Source organism: Pelodiscus sinensis, chromosome 2 (assembly GCF_052426305.1).
Source record: "Pelodiscus sinensis isolate ZL-2025 chromosome 2, ASM5242630v1, whole genome shotgun sequence".
NCBI classification, from domain to species: domain Eukaryota; kingdom Metazoa; phylum Chordata; order Testudines; family Trionychidae; genus Pelodiscus; species Pelodiscus sinensis.
Genome location: NC_143053.1, coordinates 24,309,307 through 24,330,873, shown reverse-complemented (window position 1 = coordinate 24,330,873; position 21,567 = coordinate 24,309,307). Strand labels below are relative to the sequence as shown.

Here is a 21,567-nt window from a genome sequence, read left to right as displayed (position 1 = left end):
GAAGTTTTTTCGGAAGATCTCTTCTGGAAAAGCTTCTTCCGAAAGAAGCCTGCAGTCTAGACAGCTTCAGCAGCTATAAAAATCAGGCCAAATTCAAAGGTCTAGCCTTAGCCACCCAAGAACATTGACCTCCCCTTACACTAAGAGGGCCCTATTGGTATTAGCGTTCTTACTTTTGCTTTCTGGAGCACTATATTAAATCATAAGTAAGGTGAATTTAGTGATCTCATCTAGTAGCAGAGGCTTGTTTGTCCAGCTGGCAGGTCATGATCTGAGAACCAATGCTTCAGAGAAGCCCAAAACTGAAATGGCAAGGGTGATGCCGGGCAGGCAAGACTGAGGAGCACTATACCATGTCCTCACTTGTATAAGAAGCATAACACCTGCTTTAGTATCATTCCCTGTCTGAGCCTTCATCATCATCTTCAGAAACTCTGTTGTGGGCAACCCATTTCCCAGCACTGTGGGCTATTTCTACTGGTTTTTCTCTTTATGGAGAGACTCTTACACATTTTGAGAGATCATTATTACGGTGTTTGTTTTTCTTTCTTAAGTCATCGCAGGAATCAGGGAAACGGATGAGAAATTCTATTACATTGTCCAAGAAGAAAAGAGCTACAAGGAGGCTGTGACCCACTGCAGGATCAGAGGGGGGATGCTGGCAATGCCAAAGGATGAGGCCGCCAACGCACTGATTGCTGACTACATCTCCAAGAGTGGCCTCTTCCGTGTTTTCATTGGGGTGAACGATCTGGAAAAGGAGGGGCAGTTCATGTATGCAGACAACACCCCCCTGCAGAATTACAGCAACTGGAAGGAAGGGGAGCCGAAGGATGGGTCTGTGCACGAGGACTGCGTGGAAATGCTCAGCACGGGAGAGTGGAACGATTCAGAGTGCCATCTGGCTATCTACTTTGTCTGTGAGTTCAAGAAGAGAAAATAAAATGCCAGACAGAGTGCTTGCCATGCAGCTTGTGACCTACAATAATTCCTTCTGATGTATCCATTCTTGGTGACACATTGGGCAGGGCAGAGGGACAGGGCCTGGTGCTGCACTCACATAAGCTCGTGCATTTTAGTCCATGGAGTTACATGGGTGTATGCTGAGTCAGAATCAGGCCTGCAGGATTCCTGGCTTCCCAACTAATGGGCAATCTCTCTGATTTTTATTAGAGGTTTAAAGTTCTTGGGCTAAATGTAGAATCAGTGTGAGTGAGTGTCACAGTATATGAATGACAGTGACTGACAGAGTGACAGTATATGAATGGGGAAAGCAATTGGTTGTGCAACATTTCAATAGGCTTCTCAAACTCAATGGAGGGAGAGAGTGAGTTTTCTTAGCTACACCAGCACTGCAACTGGGAGAGGCGGGGCACAACCACACAGCTCCCTGTGGTAGATGCCACAGGAAGGCACAGTATTTTTTGCAGCTCCCTGGTTGCCTTAGGGGGTGGAGAAGTACTGAGCAATGTCCCTTTAAGAGCTACTAAACAACTCCTCTACTGCCTGAGTGGCTGGACAGATATGCTCACCCTCACATCTCCCTGCCCAGTTTTTCTGGAATGAGGGAGACTGGCCCTGGAATTCCAAGGAGGTGCTGGACCACTGTCCTGTTCAGCCTTTTTCTTTCTCTTTTTTGGCTAGCTGTGGGTTCTTTTGTTTTTTTGGGGGGGGGAGGGAAGTGGGGAGGGAGGAAAGTGGGGGGGAGGGGGAGACTCAGCCACTTGGGGGACAGAAGGTGAGCACCAAAAATATTTTTTGCCCTAGTCAGTGTAAAGGCTAGGGCTGCTCCTGCTTGCATGAGCCAGTGGTCAGCTTTGCTATCAGATCCGGGCTATTTATTATTCTACTTCAGTACTTACCTAAGGGTATGTCTAGACTACATGCCTCTGGCGACAGAGGCATGTAGATTAGGCTACCTGGCATAGGCAAAGAAGCAGGGATTTAAATAATCCCCGCTTCTTTAAAATAAACATGGCCACCGCGCTGTGCCGACGATCAGCGCGGTAGTCTAGACGTGGATCAGACGGCTGGGGAAGCCTTTGCTGACCGATCCTGTAAGCCTCGTTTTCAGAAAGAGTGAAATTGCCATGTGCTTGCATTGGCTGGTTACATTGAAATCACAGTCAAATACACTTTTCTTGTTCCAAGGCAGTAATCTTTGTGTAATCTTTTCCTGTATAGAAAAATAGAATTAAAATGTCCAGTATTTTCTGATTTTTTTTCCCTGCTAGGAGGCAAAAATACCAGACACCTGGCAACCCCACAACACACTCAGCAACTGGGCCCAGCCCCCAAGCCCCCCCCCCCCAGGACCCCTGAGCTCTCCTTTCCCCCCTTCCCGCTTGCCCTTTCCCCCCACTGCCCCGCTTATGTTGTTCTGCAGGAAAGCTGACTTATGGCTCAATCAGGAAAACAAGATGGCTGCTGGCAAAAAGCTTCAAAGGCTTTTCTTAAAGGAGCCATGCTTAATAACTCTCTGGGTCCTTTTTTTTTTTTTTTTAACCCAATAACTTTGGTCTCCCCCTTTTTTTTTCTCAACAGAATTTTTTCCCCGGTGGTTTTTTTTGGGGGAGGAGGGTTGTTTGGTATTTTTAGTTAAACTGTCTGGCAACCCTACAGACAACATTAGTGTTACAGATCTGGTTACTAACTTTTTACTAAAGATAAATTAATTGTCCTATTAATTTTGGTTATTAATTAAATAAATTAGATTGAATAAATTAATGAAATACTGTAGATTTTTTCATGTTGTCTATAATGTACATATAGTAAAACTTATACCCATAATATTTTTATTAAAATCTTTTTAGCCACTTTGGCCCATCTTTCCTCAAACACTTCAGCCATTAATCTCATAAAGGCAGTAGAAGGTTGCATTTCTCTTAATTTTTTTTTATTCTATTCAACCAAATGTTGACAATTAGTATTTGATTTTGTTGCCATAGTGACGAAATACATTTATTACTTATAGTCCGAAAAATTCTACACAGGTATCTTTGTTTAATTTTAAATAAGATCTTAAAGGTGCATAAGTCAGAAAATATAGCCATTATAACAACCGCATGGCATGTACTGAGACAATTAACAATACTATGTTCAGAAATAAAAATAGCACCTATGCATTGTGGGAAGTCAAGTTACAATGACTTTGGGGGAAGGGATAGCTCAATGGTTTGAGCACTGGCTTGTTAAAGCCAGGGTTATGAGCTCAGCCCTTGAGAGGACCATTTAGGGATCTGGGGCAAATCTGTCAGGGATGGTACTGCTGTGAGGGCAGGAGACCAGACTCAATGACCTCTCAAGGTCCCTTCCAGCTCTATCAGATAGGAAAGCATTGGTCTATCATTCCTGCTTTTATGTGCTTAATTTAATTCATACTATAGTGTCATCAAGAATGTTGTAAAAGAAGGAATGACCAGGATCAGATGAAAGGCAAAAAGCTTGTTGCTTTTCTGTTTGTATTGGGAAATGAGAACAACATCTCGTAAAGGTATTTTTGAACTCTTCCTGTTTAATTACTACTTACTGTGTGCCTAACTCTGCAGTCATCCAACCCCACCCTCTTCAGACCTAGAAAACTTTCTCCATGCTATTTCAACATACTGAGGCAATATTTCATTCTAATTTTTATTAGAAGGGTAGGGCTCATAACTTGTGTGGTCCTGTTCTATAGACAACAGTGGCAACCCCAGGAAAGAATAATAAAGCTGATTAAAGAGAAACCAGAAGGAGGATTTTGTTGGGGTGAGTGGATTGTGCATATTCTTAGGCTAGGATTCAGCCGAGCCCTTATACAGTGCCCAACTGTAAGTGTGTGTTAAAGTCCCATTGAAGTCGTGTGTGTGACTTTTTTGCTGAAAAAGCTGGATTTAAGCATGTGCTGAAAGCAGTCTAGCGCTATTTATTCCTTTGGTCTTATTTTCTCTATTGTAAAATGATCAAATACTATTTAAAGTAGACAAAAATTAAATAAATGTATCTTTTAGAAAGAGGTTTCCGAAGTCATGAATCCTGTTGCAGCTATTTCCTTTCTCCATACACGTGATACCTATTTACCTTATCGACAATCCACCAGTCTTCCCTTTATTGCCTTTCCTATTTCCCAACTTCATAAAAGCTTTACAACTGTGTTATTAATTTGACTTATGTAACACCAGAGGACTACACACTAGAGCTTTACAACACACACAAGTAGTATAGGGGCGCTGCACTTCACCAAGCTGTTTATCACCCATCTCAGATTAAATATAAAACAAATAGCTAAGGGCATGTCTTCACTACAGCACTAATTCGAATTAACTTGGTTCGAATTAGTTAACTCGAACTAAGCTAATTCGAATTAGCACATCTAGACTTAAAAACTAGTTCGAATTAGCGTTTTGCTACTTCGAACTAGCATGTCCACACTGAGTGGACCCTGAACCGAGATTAAGGATGGCCGGAAGCAGTGCCAGCAGGGCATCAGGTTAGGACTTAGAGCGTGGAGCTGCTGTCTCAGGCTAGCTGAGGGCTGTGCTTAAAGGGACCCAACCCCCACCCCGGACAGACAGTTCTCAGGAGTTCCCTGCTTGCAAAGCAGTCCTGGCTTGGAGTGCCCTGAGTGCCCACACTCGGCACATCACAGCACTCGGCCATCAGCCCGGTGTGGCCACCAGGGAAAGCTGGGGAGGGCTAGCCTCCCACTAGTTCGAATTAAGTGGCTACACAGCCCTTAATTCGAACTAGTTAATTCGAACTAGGCTTTAGTCTTCGTGGAATGAGGTTTACCTAGTTCGAATTAAGCGCTCCGCTAGTTCGAATTAAGTTCGAACTAGCGGTTCGCGTGTGTAGCGCCTATCAAAGTTAATTCAAACTAACGTCTGTTAGTTTGAATTAACTTTGTAGTGTAGACATACCCTAAGAGGATAAAGTGTGAGACTGAGAGCTAAGTCATGGTTGATCAACAATGGAATTGAGCAAAAACCTATGAGTCTGAAAGGGTAATGTGAATGTGGACTTAGAGGAAGTTCAGCACATAGTTATATGTCAAACACCTTCCATTTTCTGTTGAGTCATCTTCAAGATCTCTCTTCTTATCCTGAAGTTACTCAGGGTACGTGTACACTAGCCCTCTAGTTCGAACAAGGGAGGCTAATGAGGGCGATCGAAATTGCAAATGAAGCAAGGGATTTAAATAGCCCGCGCTTCATTAGCATGTTCCTGGGTGGTCGTCATTTTGGAAACTGACTAGCCCGGAGTAGCTGCCTGTGTCTACATGCGGCAGTGAAACGGGAGTTCGAAGTAAACCCCTTAACTCGAATTAGCTGTTAAACCTCATTTCATGAGGCATAATGGAGCGGTCGACAAAGGCTTTCCTTGTCGACCGATCCGCGTCTAGACTGCCGCGCTGTGCCGGATCAGCCGATTGTTGGCACAACGCGGCGGCCATTTTTATTTTAATGAAGCAGGGATTATTTAAATCCCCACTTCATTGACTATGTCGGGTAAACTAGTTAACATGGCTCCGTCGACGGAGCTATGTAGTCTAGACATACACTGAGGTGCTACAGGACCATTGCTAGTTTTTTAAGTTTTTTAGGAGAGGTTTTTTTTTAGTTACAGACCAAAACAGCTACCCTTCTGAAGCACTGAACTACTGTTAGTTATATCACTTAATGCATCACTCAACAGCACTCAAATATTAGGCACTGAGTGTGGTATAAGAATAGAATAGAATAGAATAGAATAGAATAGAATAGAATAGAATAGGGAAATGTGAAAAGTGGGGAGGGCTGAGCAGAGATCAATAATTTGTTTGATTTATACATAATTTGTGTTTGGCTAAAGCATATTTTCCAGAAAAGCATTCCATTTTGATCCCTTCCCTCCCCCCCCCATTTCCTTTTCTGTTCTACTCTGGTCTACACTTTGAGACAAAATTTCAGAGTGGTCCCTCCGAGGTTTTTGCGCCACTGAGGGTATGTAAGGAACTGCAGAACATGATGCAGCTGCTGTCCGTCATCGAGTTCAGTTTCTCTGTGTGGGCATTGGAGTGGGACTTGATGTTATCTCTTCAACTTCACCATCTGTCAAGTCTCTAGAAACTTTTTGGCCATCTGATAAGCTTTTCTTATAGAACTCTCAATTTCCATTCACATTTTTCTGTCTAAATGTGTTCTCCCAATCAATTACAGTTATGATTTTCCTCAGCTTTGAGAAGTTAATCCTTGTGAGTAAGGTGACCATCCGTCCCGTTTTTACCAAGACTGCCCCGTACTTAAGCTGTCTTCCAGGCATCCCGACTTTTTCTTTGTAAGGGGGCAAAATGTCCCATATTTGCATGCACCCTGCTGGTCCTTGAGTTCCCCAATCAGCGCAGCCACAGCAGCCTCCTATTTGTGGCTAACGGTAAAGCAGGCACCAGCATGTGGTGTCTGGAGTCAGGCAGGGTGCTAAGGGAGAAACATAGAAAGAAACCATGTAGAAGTGTCTTCCCTCCCTATTCATCCTAAAGAAGGGGAGAAGTCTACAAGCCTTTCCAGAACATAGGGCTGAAGCCCCGACTGCTGGCGCCCTCCCTCCCAGGGCTGAAACCCCTTTCTCTGGGATTCCTACGGCTGGCTGCAGCACTGTTCCCACATGACCCTCCCCACCAGGCTGAAGCCCTTCTGCCTCTGTGGGCCTCAGCCCTGTTCCCAGGCAGCACTTGCTATGGGGCTGAGCCCCATTCCTAGGAGGACCCCATTGTGGGGCTGAACCTCAATCCAGGACTCAACCCTGGCCATGGAGCTCAGCCCCGTTCCCAGGTAATTCCACAGTGGGGCTGACGCCCCATTCTCAGGTAGCCACTGCCACAGGGCTAAAGTTCCTGGATGGCTCCCGACACTTCACATTTCCTCCTCTCCTCCACTGTGGGTGAAACTGAAGCCATCTAAATGTCTTAATAGGTAAGCCCAGGATTTATTAGACATCTAAATGACACCCAAAAGTATTTGTGGGAGCACAATGGAGGTCAATATGTAAAAATATTGTCTTATATATTTACATATACATTCAGGCTACCTTGTTCTTCAATATTTATTTATAGTCCAGTCCTGAGCCCCTTCCTCAAGAAGGACTCCGGTGAAGTATGGAATTTTAGTCTGGATCACACGTGTAAGGGGGGGAGTAAGGAGCTGGTAAAAATTTCTTATTAGCCTATGAAAAGAGATGGATTTTTTCCCTCTCTTCAGAGCCCCTTACAAAGAAATCTAAGGCCAGCCACTCGTCACCCTATTGCTAAGGCTAGTAAATTCATGCACAAAAGCCTCTTTACTGCACCTGGTATGGAATCATATGCAGTGGGAAGAAAGAGAGGAACAGAAGAGATGAAAATACTAAAGGAATGGCTGTCCAAAAGGAACTTTACATTTATTGCATTTAAGACACTTAAAATTCATGAAATATTGTCCTAATTTTTCCATGTAAGCAAATGATGTGATTCCTGTTAATTCATTATGGATTGTAGCTAAAAGATGAAATGGTCGATGAAATTCTGAATGCATGGGGCTAAGTGTTGTTAAGATAATCTCTCTAATAAGATCAAATACATTATAAAAAGAAGTTAGAGAAACCATAGACTCTTCCTCTCCAGAAATTCCACACATTCTGCATGTGGTTTTTACTTCCCTGTATAAGGAGACCATCTAACAAGAATGCAGACTAACTGGTTTAGGTTTTGTGAAAGGAACAACAACAAAAAAACCCTGTTTGCATTCTTTTGAATAAAAGTGTACTACCTGGTTAAATGCCTCCACTTCCCAACTTCTCAATGACTGAGGAAACCAGCAGAGAGAGAGGAAGACATTGTGTGAGGAGCTGGGATTGGGTATGAGTATTATAATATTATCATAAAAGTGATGCTTCAGGCTTGAGGACATATTTTCGTAGCAAATCCCCATTTTCAGATGATTATGCATATTTCAGTAAACTGAAGCTGAAGCTTCTCAGGCATTTTTTCCAAAGTTAAATTCTTTATACAAGGTGGAATAATTGCTGGTTTGCCATAACTTTTGGTTATTTTGCCATTTTTTAAAATTATCTAATAGAGGGAGAAAGGTGTTTTTCACACTTCACATAATTTTCAGAAATTGTTTCTGCATTTGGAAAAGTCAAAAATGGAAGCTTTTTATGTACTTTAAATCTGGTTTTTGGAGCCTCTACACACCTGGCACCTCCATTTGTGCATTCTCAGCAGCTCAGAAAATCAGGCTGTAATCACAGAAATGTAAGACTGGAAGAGACCTCCAGCAGTCATTGAGGCTAGGACTAGACTGCAGGTTTCTTGTGCAAGAAGTTTTTTGCGGAAAAGATCTTCTGCAAAAACTTCTTGCGCAAGAGCGCATCCTCACTGCAAAAGCGCAATGGAAAAGTGATGTACTTTTGCACAAGCAAGCGTCAAGACTGAATGGACACTCTCACACAAGCTCTGATTGTCATTAACAGAATGGCCACCAGGTCACCTGTGCTTCTTTGAATCGGCTGTTTTTGCACAAAAACCCCGTTTCCTGTCCACACACAGAGCTCTTGTGCAAAAAGGAGTTATTCCTCGTAGAAAGAGGAATACTGGCTATACGGCAAAAACCCCTCTATTCTGTCAATTCACTGTAAATTTACCTATGCAAAAACACGCCTGAGGTGTGGATGCTCCGTGGGTTTTTGTGAAAAACCAGCCATTTTTGCACAAAAATCCCGTAGTATAGACATAGTCTGAGAGAGCCCCTACTCCAGGCAGGACTATGTAATAACTAGACCATTCCTGACAGCTGTTTGTCAAACCTGTTTTTAAAAACCTACAGTGACAGATTCCACTACTTTCCTAGAGAATTTTTTCCAATGTTCAACCTAAACTTTCCTTGCAGCCATTTAAGATCATTGCTTCTTGTCCTCTCCTCAGAGGTTAATACAAACAAATTTTCACCACCTTCCTTGTAACCTTTTACGTACTTGAAAACTGTTATGTCCCCTTTCAAAATTCTCTTCTCCAGACTAAACAAATGCAGTAAATTGAAGTAATTAAGACTAGAGGAAGCCAGAGCACCCAGTTCAAGGAAACTGGAATGAATAAAAGCCCAGGAAATGGTTTCCTAGCAAAAGAGAGGAAGAAGCACTTTGTGGGTACGGCTACACAGCAGAGCTAAAGTCAAATTAAGCTACACAATTTCAGCTACCTCAATTGAAGTTGAAAGATCTTAACTCTGCTTTAAGCACTGTCTTCCTAGCAGGAAGTCAAAGGAAGAACACTGTTCCTTCGACTTCCCTTATTCCTCATAAAATGGGGGTTACAGGAGACAAAGTAAGAAGTTCTCCAGCTCAACATTATTTCGAAATAAAGGCCTGTAGTGTAGACACGCTCTTTATTATTTCAGAATGACGACAATTATTCCGAAATAACGTTGCTGTGTCGACATACCCCTGAGGAATATGTAGTTGGCTGGGGAGGAAAACCTAGCACGTTACCCCTTTAAGGGCCTGGGACCAGGAGTCCTAGGTTCAGAGGGGACAAAGCTACTTTCTCTACCAGCCAATCAGGAAGAGCTCTTGGGAGTTAGGTTGGCTTTTGACAGACTTTTCTTCAAAAGAACAGGGGATATGCTGATAGGAGAAGGAAAGTAAAGCCAGAAGACTGAGTACCAGACAGAAATAGCTACGGGTATGTCTACACTACCTCCTAGTTCGAACTAGGAGGGTAATGTAGGCATACCGCACTTGCAAATGAAGCCCGGGATTTGAATTTCCCGGGCTTCATTTGCATAAGCGGGGAGCCGCCATTTTTAAAACCCCGCTGGTTCGAACCCTGTGCATCACGGCTACACGGGGCACGAACTAGGTAGTTCGAACTAGGCTTCCTAGTTCGAACTACCGTTACTCCTCCTCTGGGGCAGAGCAGCTGGGGTGCTGCCGGGTTGGTCCAGTAGCGCCAAGGAGCGGTGCTGCGGGACCAACCGGCAGCGCCCCACCTGCTCTACCACAGGCCCGGGGCTTTGCTCCACGTCTCCCTAGTCTGCTGGGGGGGGCACTAGCTGCGTCCCCCCCCCCCCCCCAGACCAGGGAGACACTGAGCAAAGCCGCGGAGGACCCGGGCGGGATCACAGCGCTGATCTGGAAGCGCCACGATCCCGCCCGGGTCCTCCACGGCTTTGCTCAGCGTCTCCCTGGTCTGCAGACCAGGGAGACGCTGAGCAAAGCGAGGAGGACTCGGGCGGGACCGCGGCGCTGATCTGGCTCCTCTCCTCCCCTCCCCCAGTAGACCAGGGAGAGGCAAAGCAGCTTTTCTCGCCCCGGAGGACGGGGGCGGCGGGACCGGATGTCCGCCGCTCCCGTCGTCCAGGGTGAGAAAATCCCCGTTCGTATCTGCGGATCCGACATAAGTCGGATCCGCGTAACTCAGGGACTGCCTGTACTCAGAAGGGGCCCTGAAGATGAGGAACAGATGGAAGGTGCTACAGGGGGACTTGAGCACTTCTAACTCATGGCCAGAGGTAAGTGGCAACCCTGTTAAAGCACACCACTAGTCTTTGATCAGATATTTGAGAAGATTTTTCATTAGAAATAAAAATCCATGTGCTGTATGTGATTTTCCACTCCTGGCTGCTTCCACTGTGCTATGTACAGGACCTTTGGGGCCCAGGGGATTACCTGCGGGGAGGGGCGGGGAGAGACTGGCAGCAAGGGTCAGGCTCCCACACCCACCATGATGGCCTGCTCTGCTCCGCTCTGCCCCGCACCTAAACTCCTAACCCACTGCACTCAGCTTCAAAAACCCAAAGAATCCATTAGGCTAGATATATTAGTAAACTACAGCTGTTTTGTGATACAAGGTATCTATAATCAGTACAGTTAAACTTGATATATGACTGCTTTGTGGCACCAGAGCTGCAACAAAACAGCTGGAATGTACGACAAGGGGAATCAGAGCACGCTGTCCCCATCCCCTGGCTACTCCACTTCCCGCCGCCATGGTGAAGTGGAATATAGAAGGCTGGGAGAAGACAGTGGGGTGGAGTGAGTTGCTGGGTTGCTCCAGCTCACTGTCATGGTGTTGAGTACGGGAAGGAGGACCGACTCCTGCTGCCGCCCCATGCCAAGCCCCCCAATAATCCCTCACTGGTGTCGCTCACAGGAGGGGACTTTGGGCAAGCGGACAAAGCAGTGATGCTAAGTGGCAGGGTTTGAGAAAGGGGTATAACGGGACAAGGGCAGGGTAGGTCAGAGGTGGGGCAGGTAAGTTGCCCCAAGACTCATGTCTGGGGCATTGGTGGAGCAGTTGCTCCAGGACCTGTGCCTCCCTAGGGATTGCACTTCTTGATACAGCAACCTAGTTGAGGCCTTATCAGTGTGGAGTGGAGTGGAAGAATTACCTCTCCTATCTGTTTTACAACACTCTTGCTAATAAAGGCAAACATTCTGGGATTTATTTGCAACTGTATTAAATTATTGACTCACATTTCATTTGTGATCAACTATATCCTCCAGATACTTTTCTAGGCTTGCCAGAAAAGCTGAATGTTCCTTCCTAAATGTAATATTTTGCATTTGCCCCTATTGAATTTCATTCTATGGAAAGATGAAAGTATGCTGGTGTAAGCGGGGGAATGATCCCGCTATTGTGGGGAACTTTCCTGGCTTCTATACACCCCGGTGAAATGAACCAGCGAAAGGATCTGAGTCCCCGCTCCCACTTCCTTTACCCCATGGCTCCCTGATCCTGAGGGCTCCCCCTCCACTCTCCTGAGTAGCAGAGCCCTTGAAACCCCAACAAGGCTGGGCCCAGGTTCCCTGGGGCTTAATCCCTGACCTTGTAGTCACTAGGGGCAGGAGTTAGGGTGTCCCCACTCCGAGGTGCTCTCTTTACACTGCAGGTCTTCTTGGCCCAGTGATCACTTCATAAGGTTCAAAGCAAATACAATTTATTAAACAACAACTGATTAAAGAGAAAAGAAAAAGAAAAAAAATGAGAATGGTTAAATGAGAACACACAGCCCTGCTCTGTAGCACAGGGACATCAAAACAGCAGCCTGCAGAGTGTAAGGACAGTCCACAGTCTCTTCCTTAGAGGCCCCTTAGAGGCCTTGGATGTGCTGCAGGGGGGCGGCTGCAGGCTGGACACACTTGCTCTGGCAGTGCCCACACAGCCTCAAGCTCTAAGTGGCCAGACCCCTTTCCCAGTCCAGAGCCTCTCCCCACACTTTGCAGTTCCCAGCTCCTCACCACATCCAGCTGCAGGCTGTGCTGTGTAGCCAGTCTCTAGCTTCTTGTGTTGCTTCTCCGTTCCTTTTGGCTCTCTGAGCACTGCCAGTCTGCTGCTCAACACAGGGTCTGCGCTCTTTGAGCTGTGTGTGTCTGGCTCAGCTACTGCAAAAACTACCCCTCCGCATACAGCTTGCTTTGCTTGGGCTGTCTCTCAGCTCCCTGTTTTTGCAGGACTTCTTCACACAGCTTGTACTCCTATTTCAGCTCTCTGTCTTTGCAGGACCTCTTCTGCACACAGCTTGTTTGTTCAGAGAGAGAGCCAGAACAATCCCAGCTCACAGGGAGGATGGGGCCTGGCCTCTCTCCTTCCTCACTGGCCTGTCCAACCTGTCAATCAGGCTGAACTGGAGTGTTGGCTGCTTTCCATTGTCTCTGGGATCAGTCAGTCTCATGAACTCTTCCCCTTCAGATACTGCAAGCTGGCAAACAAAAAACTCCCACAGAGTTTTAGTAAGGGGTAACAGTCCCCTTACACTGGCATGCCCTGGTGGGCGCACTGGTAAGAGAGTGCCTAGCTGGGGACAGGGCTCTGGATACTGGCAGCCACCATACACGACTGGACCTGCACCCACAGCACCAGGTGATGCAGCCACAGCGCATCCAACATTCAGCCCCGAGGGATCAGGTGACCAGGCAGCATGGTTCTTACCATCCTGAGTTCCCCCCACACTCTTCCGCATACCTCCCCCATTTTCCCCCGCTGCCTGAGTGCCCTCCCACTCCATTCTACCCTTGAATTTCTTACAGGTACTGTGGTATTGCAACCCCTCTTCCAAATCTCTGTCCTGAGGCCCTCCCCTCCCCTGGAAGGCAAGAGGTTTGCAATATCAGAGTAACTGTAAGAAATGTGTTTACTTTCAGCCCTGTATGTATTTCAGACTATTTCTTCAGTTCTAATCCTGTCCTCCAGAAAACTACCTTAAAAAGCCATCTGATGATCACTTCCTGGATAGTGTAGCAGTAGTACAACCAATTGGAGTCTTGTAGCTCCTGGTGCCATAGGAAGATTGTCAGATAGAAGGAGGAGATTGTCAGACCAGAATGTAGCTGCTCTCCAGTGATCCCTATCTGTCTTACAGAAGCTCAGTGGCTGCTTTAAGTTGCTCTTGGAACTGAAGTGGCCCCCCCAGCCAATCCCAGAACCAGTGAAACACAAAGGGTTGTATGGCGACTTTTACTCCACCCCTCTTTAAAGGTTCTGTGCCAAGCACAATCCAGCTGTATCAATACGGGCAAATTCAAGTACTCTGTTTTATGCAGACAGTTCAAGGAAGTTAGAAAGAAACCAAGTGCATGGCAATGTGTGTATTAAAATAAAGCTAGCATCATTGCCCCTTAGAAAAAAAATCTCAATGATCTGGTATGTGCACAATAATCCGCCTACTAATCTAAATATGATGTTGGTGTCATGATTGGATTGGCATTTAAATTAGTTCAGAAACAGGATCTTTTATATCATGTATTCCTTTTAGATCGTTCACATGCATGCATGTTTCAGGCCAGATTTCAGTTTGTGCTAACTGGCATTGTTCCATTGTAGTCAACAAAGCTGTGCCAACTTACACCAGCGGGGGAACTGGATCTTCATGTTCAGATGAGTGACAATGATGGCCGTTGAGAGAAATACTTAAAAAATCTGAAACAGGATTTGTTGTGTTTACATGGTACATGGGCTCTTTCTACCTATGTCTCTTTTCCTCTAGGAAACAATTCAATTTTACAAGTTTATACAGAGAAGATAATATGGTCCATATACGTACCTATGCCAAGGGTTATCTTAAATATCTAATGGAATAGAAAATAAAGATGAGTGCTAATCAGGATAAGGCTATGAAAAAGACACAGAGCTTGCTTCTGATTTATACCGGTTCACGTTGATTTCACTTCACTGACTTCAGTGGAGCTATTCCCCTTTTATACTGGTGTGACATCACGATCATGCCCACATGATAAATAAATTGAGGTTTAAAAAAAACAGTTTGAATTTGCTGTGATCTTGTATTTTTATGATGACAAAAATACTAATTGGATTAAGACAGACAATGAAAAATTCTGGAAAGCTAAAAATGTGAAGGGCTTTTTATTACCTTTCTGCAGAAAATGAAAGTAACCAGAAAAGTGATTAGGATCCTAGAGTGAAAGAAGACTCACTGAACTCTGATCTGTTTGTTTTAATCAAGCTGTGTGTGTATTGGTCTAACTGTGGGCAAATATGGCCAGTGTCCGACCCATAGCTGTGGCCACGTGGATGCCTACTTCTGCCTTTGTACATATTTTTTCATTATTTACCTGCCCAATTCACAATGACCTTACTTTCTAGACATTAAAACGTGATGCTCTAGAGATTAGGATAGCTACACCTACATATTGGGGGTGCTGGGAGGTTTCAATAACATGTGTAAAGTGTTTGGAGCAAGAAGTGTGATATATAAATGTTGCTATTGTTACTGCCTGTGATTAGTGTGGATTTTTTTAAAACTTGAGATATAATTCAAATATTCTTATAGTATATCCAAATATTGGGAAATACGGTACAGATTAATGGAACTTGTAGTAAGTGCTATATTCCCTCATGAAGTCACATTCTCCAATGAGATAACACTGCACTACTTTTGACCCAATCAATAACTACTCCTATAGTTTGCAGTTAGGACTGCAATATTTTGTGAGAAGCACCTAACTGGAGTAGGAGATTTAGGACTTTTAGGTTAGGACATGCCTTAGCTTAGATGTTTTGGCCAGCCACTGAAATTCCTAAACAGTTGTCTGTGAAGGCTCCATGACTGGGACACAAAACAGAGCTGGATAAAGAACAAACCACTTGCAATATTAAAATTAGGGACAGTGGGGGGGTGGAGGGAGGCGGGACAGAATTGGCAGCAGACACACAAGATCTTTTTTTTTTTTTTTTGAGGCGTTGGTTAGGATTTTACATACATTTCATGACTGCCCACACCTGGCAAGTCGTGGATCATGACCTTTGGACTGACCCAGTATGAACATAAGAACATAGGAATGGCCATACTGAGTCAGACCAAAGGTCCTTCTAGCCCAGTATCCTGTCTGCCGACAGTGGCCAGTGCCAGGTGCCCCAGAGAGGGTGGACTGAAGACAATGACCAATCAGTTTGTCTCCTGCCATTCTTCTCCAGCCTTTGACAAATAGAGGCCAGGGCCACCATTCCTTACCCCCTGGCTAATAGGCTTTTATGGATCTAACCTCCATGAATTTATCTAGCTTTTTTTTAAACTCTGTTATAGTCCTAGCCTTCACAGCCTCCTCTGGCAAAGAGTTCCATAGATTGGTTGTGTGCTGTGTGAAGAAGAACTTTCTTGTATTCGTTTTAAACCTGCTACCCATTAATTTTGTTTGGTGTCCTCTAGTTCTTATATTACGGGAACAAGTAAATAACTTACCTTTATTCACCCTCTCCACACCACTCATGATTTTATATACTGTACCTGCTATTCTTATGTTCTTAAACACCGGTGAATGACAAAAGTTTTGTCCATTAAGTGCAAGTGTAGACATACCCTTACTGTTTGCAAGCCCATGCCATGAAAAGTACACACCTATGCACTTTTTTTTTTTTTACTTTTCCCTTCTTTCAGCTGTCCTGCTTAGTGAATGCTGGCCTCCCACCACAAAAAAAAGCATTTGCCACCTCCAAAAAAGGGGCTGCCAGTATGGGTAGCCGCATCCTCTGCCTTAGCCCCTCCCATGGCAGATTCAAATAATAAAATCAGTCTTTTGCATGAAATGCAAAAGTGAATTGACACAAAGAAGAGTTTTGTGCATGCTCAAAAGCTTGCCTCCCTCACCAGCAGAAGCTGGTCCAGTAAGAGTTATTTCCTCTCCCACGTTGTCTCTCTGATATCCCGGGACCAACAGAGCTACAACACTGCATGCACAAGGTTTTGAGACTGCCAGTGCACTCCACCCCCACTCAGGAGTGGCCCTAGACGAGCCAATTTAAAAACCAGCTCCCTTCGCGGATCAGCTGCCTATCGGCACTAACCCCTGTCCAAGGCGGGTCTGAGCTCCTGGACCCAGCATGGGCCAGAAATGAGCTGGGCTGCTTGCCCATCCGGCTCCTAATACATTTTAAATGCAGAGCCACAGCAGAGGTAGGTCCAGGACCTGGCGCAAGCTAGAACTGAATTGTGCTGCTGGCCAGCCTGCTAAAAAATTTACTGGGGGATGGGGGAGTATGTGTAGTCTATTGCCTTAACCAATAAGCTTTTGCTTATTGATTAATCGACTATACTATTACTTCCCTAGTTTGGAGGTAGGAGAGGAACAGTGCAGCATGAGGACCCTCTACTCATTTCCCACTCCTAAAACAATGGAGGACTTTGAACTACAAGGGGAGTTTGTATATGATCAGGGCATGTCAGCCCTATGGAGATCAGCAATCAGGTAAACACAGACCAGCCCAGTGCCTGCCAGCTACCTACAGCAAGCTCAGACATCCACTGGACTCCTGATCTGCAGTAGACCCTGTCCCACTCAGGGGCTAAGACACTATTAAGAAGCCCCTTTCATTTTGTTTAAAATGGTCAAAATTCACAGCCCTACAGCACTCACCACAGGACTTATCCCTGGCATCTCACCTGCGAGGGGTCCCTGAACAGCGGTTAATGCATGGAGATGGGCAATGTGTTATACTGTTGATATTTTAGTATTTTCATTAATCTTAACCTTTTCCTTCCCTAAAACTTTGGTCTCCTGTCCCCAGTAAAGGCCTCTGTGCTGTATTTTTCTTTTTGAATTCAGTATTTTTATTGATTGGGGCTTGTAATAATGTATTTTGTTGTTAGCATCCTAGGTTTTATTCCTTATGAATATAGTAGTCATGGTACGTCTACAAAGTAACATTATTTCAAAATAACTTGTGTTATTTCTAAATAACTTAGTCTGCATCTACACAGCAGGCAGTTATTTTGAAATAATGTCAAAATACTGTCAAACTGGAGGACTTCTTACTTCAACTCCTATTCCCCTCATTGTATGAGGAGTAATGGAAGTTGGAGGCAGAGTGCTCTATTTCGAAATAAGGGCTGTGCAGATGCACCCAATTTCGAAATAAGCTATTTCAAAATAGCTACGCAATTGACACCAATTTACATAGCTTATTTCTAGTTAAGCCCTGCTATGTAGATGCACCCTTTAGAGACAGCACCCCTTGTGTGCCAACCACAGAGGAGTCACCTGGGGTAGAGGCACCAAATGCCAAAATAAAGATCCCAGAACTGACCCATCTGAGAAGAGGGCAGAAGCTACACTGATTAGCAAGCATCAGGGAGGCAGGCTTTGCTATGCCTCTGGGTTCATTGCTGGTCAAAAGAAAGCATTCTTTTAGAATTAGAGATAATTGATTTTTAATTATTGTTTCATGCTTAAAAACTGTTTTCACTTTTGTTTCAGTTGATGGTTCATTTCTGTTTCTTACATAATTGTTTATAATAAAACCCTTTAAAATTTAATTAATAAGGAGTTGATACCAGTTCTTTAGCAACGGTCATACTAGTAATTTTCATAGGGTATGTCTACACTGCAATGCTATTTTGGGATTCCGGAGTATCCTGAAATAGCTATCCTGCATCTTCACAGCAAGCCGTTATTTCGGGCTCACTATTCCGACATCCCTGTAAACCTCAAGTTAGTGATGTTTCGGAATAGTGTTTTATTTTGAAATTTGGCTCTGTGTAGCTGATACCAAATGACAAAATAAGCTATTCCAAAATAGCATCGAAATATCTTATTTCGAGTTACGGTGCTGTGTAGACACACCCTATATAGTGTTCCTGGGGCAAACTGTCCAGTAACTTAAACAGAGCTTAGTTCCAAAATATGCTAGACTCCTAGATCCTTCCAGACCACACAACTTTTATATCCATAAACCTGCCGTGATGGCAGAGGTGAAAGTAAGCCAGTGCAGCACACCAGTAAGAGACTGGTGGCCACAGCACACACAGGCACGAGCTCCAGGGCTTGGGCTGCATGGTCTCCAGCTAGCCACAGTGCTCGGGCAACAGGGCCCCCAGTGCCCCAGGGATCCAGCAGTCACTCAATACAGTGGCTGCACTCCCAGCCCTGAACTCCCAAACACATCCCCAACCTCATCCTGAGGCTCTCAGACACACACACCATCCCCTACCCTGACTCCTGCACACCTACACCTGCCATAAGCCCCTTATCCCTACCTTGATTCCTGCACTCACCAGCCCTTGTCCTTGCCCTCATTGTTGGCTGCAGCTACAGCACAGCCAATGCTAGCTGTGTATGGACTGGTACTGGCAGCCACTTCTCGCTGGTATGCTGTATTATCTGTCACCTCTGCCCAAATTCAATGGGATTTCTGAGTTGCATTATGACAGAGTGGGATATTTGGTATCAGAGTGTAGACTCCATTTTGTGTTGCTTAATGAACACATCTAAACTGGCCCATGGCATCTTCTCATATTGCACTTTAGACAGTGCCTGTTTAGGAAGGATGCTTGACGCCTCATTGAAAGATGATCCTCATGCTTGGTCTACACTACACAGTCTGGTCCATGTGGAAATGTCATCACTTAAATTTGCCTCTTGTCAACATAAGTGACTCTCTATGCCAGTTTAGTAACACCATCTTCCCAAGCAACATACATAAAGTGATGGTTGATGTAATTAGGTCAACACAGTGTCATTGGAGACATTGTATTGCTTACATTGATTGTTACTGGCTTTCAGGAGCTATCCCATAATGCCTCACACTGACACTACAATTGATACTGGCTTTCAGGAGCGATCCCATAATGCCTCACACTGACACTAGAATTGATACAAGTCCTTCTAGTGAGGACATGCACAACCAACACAATGGACCAGATGGGCACACACAAATGCAATTTCATATCTGTGGTGGCAATATATCAACAAAATTTTGTAGTGTGGAGATATGGCCTGAGAAAGCATCAAGAGAGCAATTGATGAGCACTGGCTCTATTCTCTCTCCATTCCCTGTCCTATGGAACAATGAACTTCCCACAATGGAATGCACAGGCAGGCCTTCTGACAGCAATTCCAGGCCCCAGGGCAGAACAGTCAATGGGCCCCACACTTACACAAACTATGCCTGCACAAACATGGACTACCTGACACCTGGGCACTGCTGTGCCTGCACAAGCTGGTGCCGCACCTGCATTGACTGGTGACCAATGAGCTGCTAGCTACACTGCTGGGTGCACTCTTTCAGCATGATCAGCTCTTCCATCTGCCCACATGGTAGGGTTGCACACTGTGCAATTGTGCAACTTCAAAGACCCTTGCCCCACCCTTGCCCTTCTCCTGATGCCACATTCCTGTCTTACTCATTGTCTGAATCCCTTCCCCCGGCTCACTCTATCCCCCCTTCCCTCCATCACTTTCTTTTCCCCACCCTCATTCACTTTCATCAGGCTGGGGCAGAGGGAGGGAGTATGGGCTCTGGGAGGGAGTTTGAGTGCAGAGTATAGTCTGTAGGCTGGGACATGGGGTTGGGTGCAGCTCCTATTGACCAAGCTGTCCAGCCAATAGGAGCTGCAGAGATGGGGTGGAAGCAACACATAGCAACTCCATCCCCAGGGGCCATGGGAATGTGCCAGCTGCTTCTGGAGTGGCATTGAGTGAGGGTAGGAAGGAAATCTGCCTGAATGTGGACAACAAGAAAAAAAATTGTTTATATGTGAAAAGTGAAATTGTTTCAATAAAATGAAATGGGAAAATAAAGTTTATTATAAATGGTGTGATAACTGCAGATGTTTCCAGATGTATTTCAGGCTACAAGTCTGATCTCTCATTAGCAACATTTTCATCTATTGGAACTCAAGTGACATTTTTTTGTCCTGCTATACTTTTCTAAACTTGGATGTTACTAAAGTATGTATACAATTTTATTGTACTTTGTATGGGAAACACACTGCATGTTATAAAGTAAGGAAATCTAAAGAAAGTCTCTGCCTTTAATGTTGACACCTCATTGTTTCTTCATAAATCTTGTGATACTTGATGTTTTTCTTAAAAACTTCAACTCGAAGAGTCATGGGATTGCACTACAGTCTCAGTTTTGGTTTGATGACTTTTTAAAAAGTAGACTTCTAAGCATTTGCAGTTGCAGAGATAAGGCTTGAATCCCTGAATCCTAAAGTCTCTGTAACTAGAAGGTAAATAAAAAGAATCCCAAATTATTTTTAAATCTCATGATTTTGGCAGCCTGACCCATGAGCTTTGAATGCTGGGATTTGGCAATACCATTAGTCATTCAAAGCATTTTGACATTTATTAAAGAAAGAACATCCTTCAAACTGGAAGCTAGAGTCGCTATTTTTTGACACCACCATAAGCCATAGGTTTATAAAACTAGGTTTTTATTTCAACCCTAAAATATTCATTACAACATTAACACTATTAACACCTCCATGGGAATATAATCATGCATCTGAGCTGGAATGTATTGAGTGCTAGTTTATCATTAACTAGCAGCAGGTTAAAAAAGAAAAATAAGAACAATTAGGTTTATGAATCCTGATGTCAGTCTTGCTGCACATATTAAAGCCACACCCCCTGTACTAAATAGCCTTGCCAAGAGAAAAAAAAACTACCAGAGCATGAAAAGCTAGAAAGAAGCTATAAAGCAGATGAAAGCCAGCATCTGGATCTGAAGAATCAAGGTCTTGCTTTTTAAAAATCTGACATTTGTGAGGCATCACATTTTGGTTGAACAACCATATCCACACCAGGAACAAAACTATTTGGTTCCTTTGAAAATGAGGGATCAAAAGCCCACAGGGAGAAAGGAGTAGTCAGGATCCTACACAGATATACAGTATAAACTGGGAGAAGTGCAAATCAGAGAGGCCTAATCAGCCTCCTTATCTGCTTCTTCTGCAGAAAGATAACAAACCTGCATCATACCAATGGGACACACATTCTCTGTATGTGCTCTGTATCTGAACACCCACTGAGAGATTGAAAAGTAAAGGTGGATTTGGAGTGCTCCAGAGGTGGGAAGTGGGTAGGAGTATGGTTTGCAGATAGGGTCTAGGTGCAGACTAGTGTTCCCTGTAAGCTGTGCACCTGCACAAATGCTCAGGGGAGATTCCAATGCTGCTCAGCTGACTTTACAGCTAGGTTTGTGTTTCTCCTGGTGGCACACAACAAACATTTATTCCACACACGGAAGGAAACGATTAGAGGAAACCCTCTGGCATGATTCCCTACACAGACTGTCTCCTTCAATTCCCCAATCCAGGGTGTTCCCAAATCCCAACCCCG

General features: G+C 44.5%; 1 protein-coding gene and 1 long non-coding RNA gene across 3 annotated transcripts in view; one reads left to right on the top strand and one right to left on the bottom strand.

The window, feature by feature from the left end:
- COLEC10 (collectin subfamily member 10) overlaps window positions 1-4,292 on the top strand; it is a 34,460-nt gene extending 30,168 nt beyond the window's left edge. The window contains exon 6 of the mRNA XM_025188511.3: window positions 555-4,292. Within this exon, the coding sequence (XP_025044296.1) occupies window positions 555-943 (389 nt within the window). The 3' untranslated portion in view covers window positions 944-4,292. The remainder of the gene's footprint in view (window positions 1-554) is intronic.
- LOC142826955 (uncharacterized) overlaps window positions 1-12,963 on the bottom strand; it is a 39,972-nt gene extending 27,009 nt beyond the window's left edge. For both annotated transcript variants that reach the window (XR_012901246.2, XR_012901247.2), the window contains exon 1: window positions 12,232-12,963. This is a non-coding gene — a long non-coding RNA (uncharacterized LOC142826955). The remainder of the gene's footprint in view (window positions 1-12,231) is intronic.
- Window positions 12,964-21,567: the final 8,604 nt, after the last annotated feature.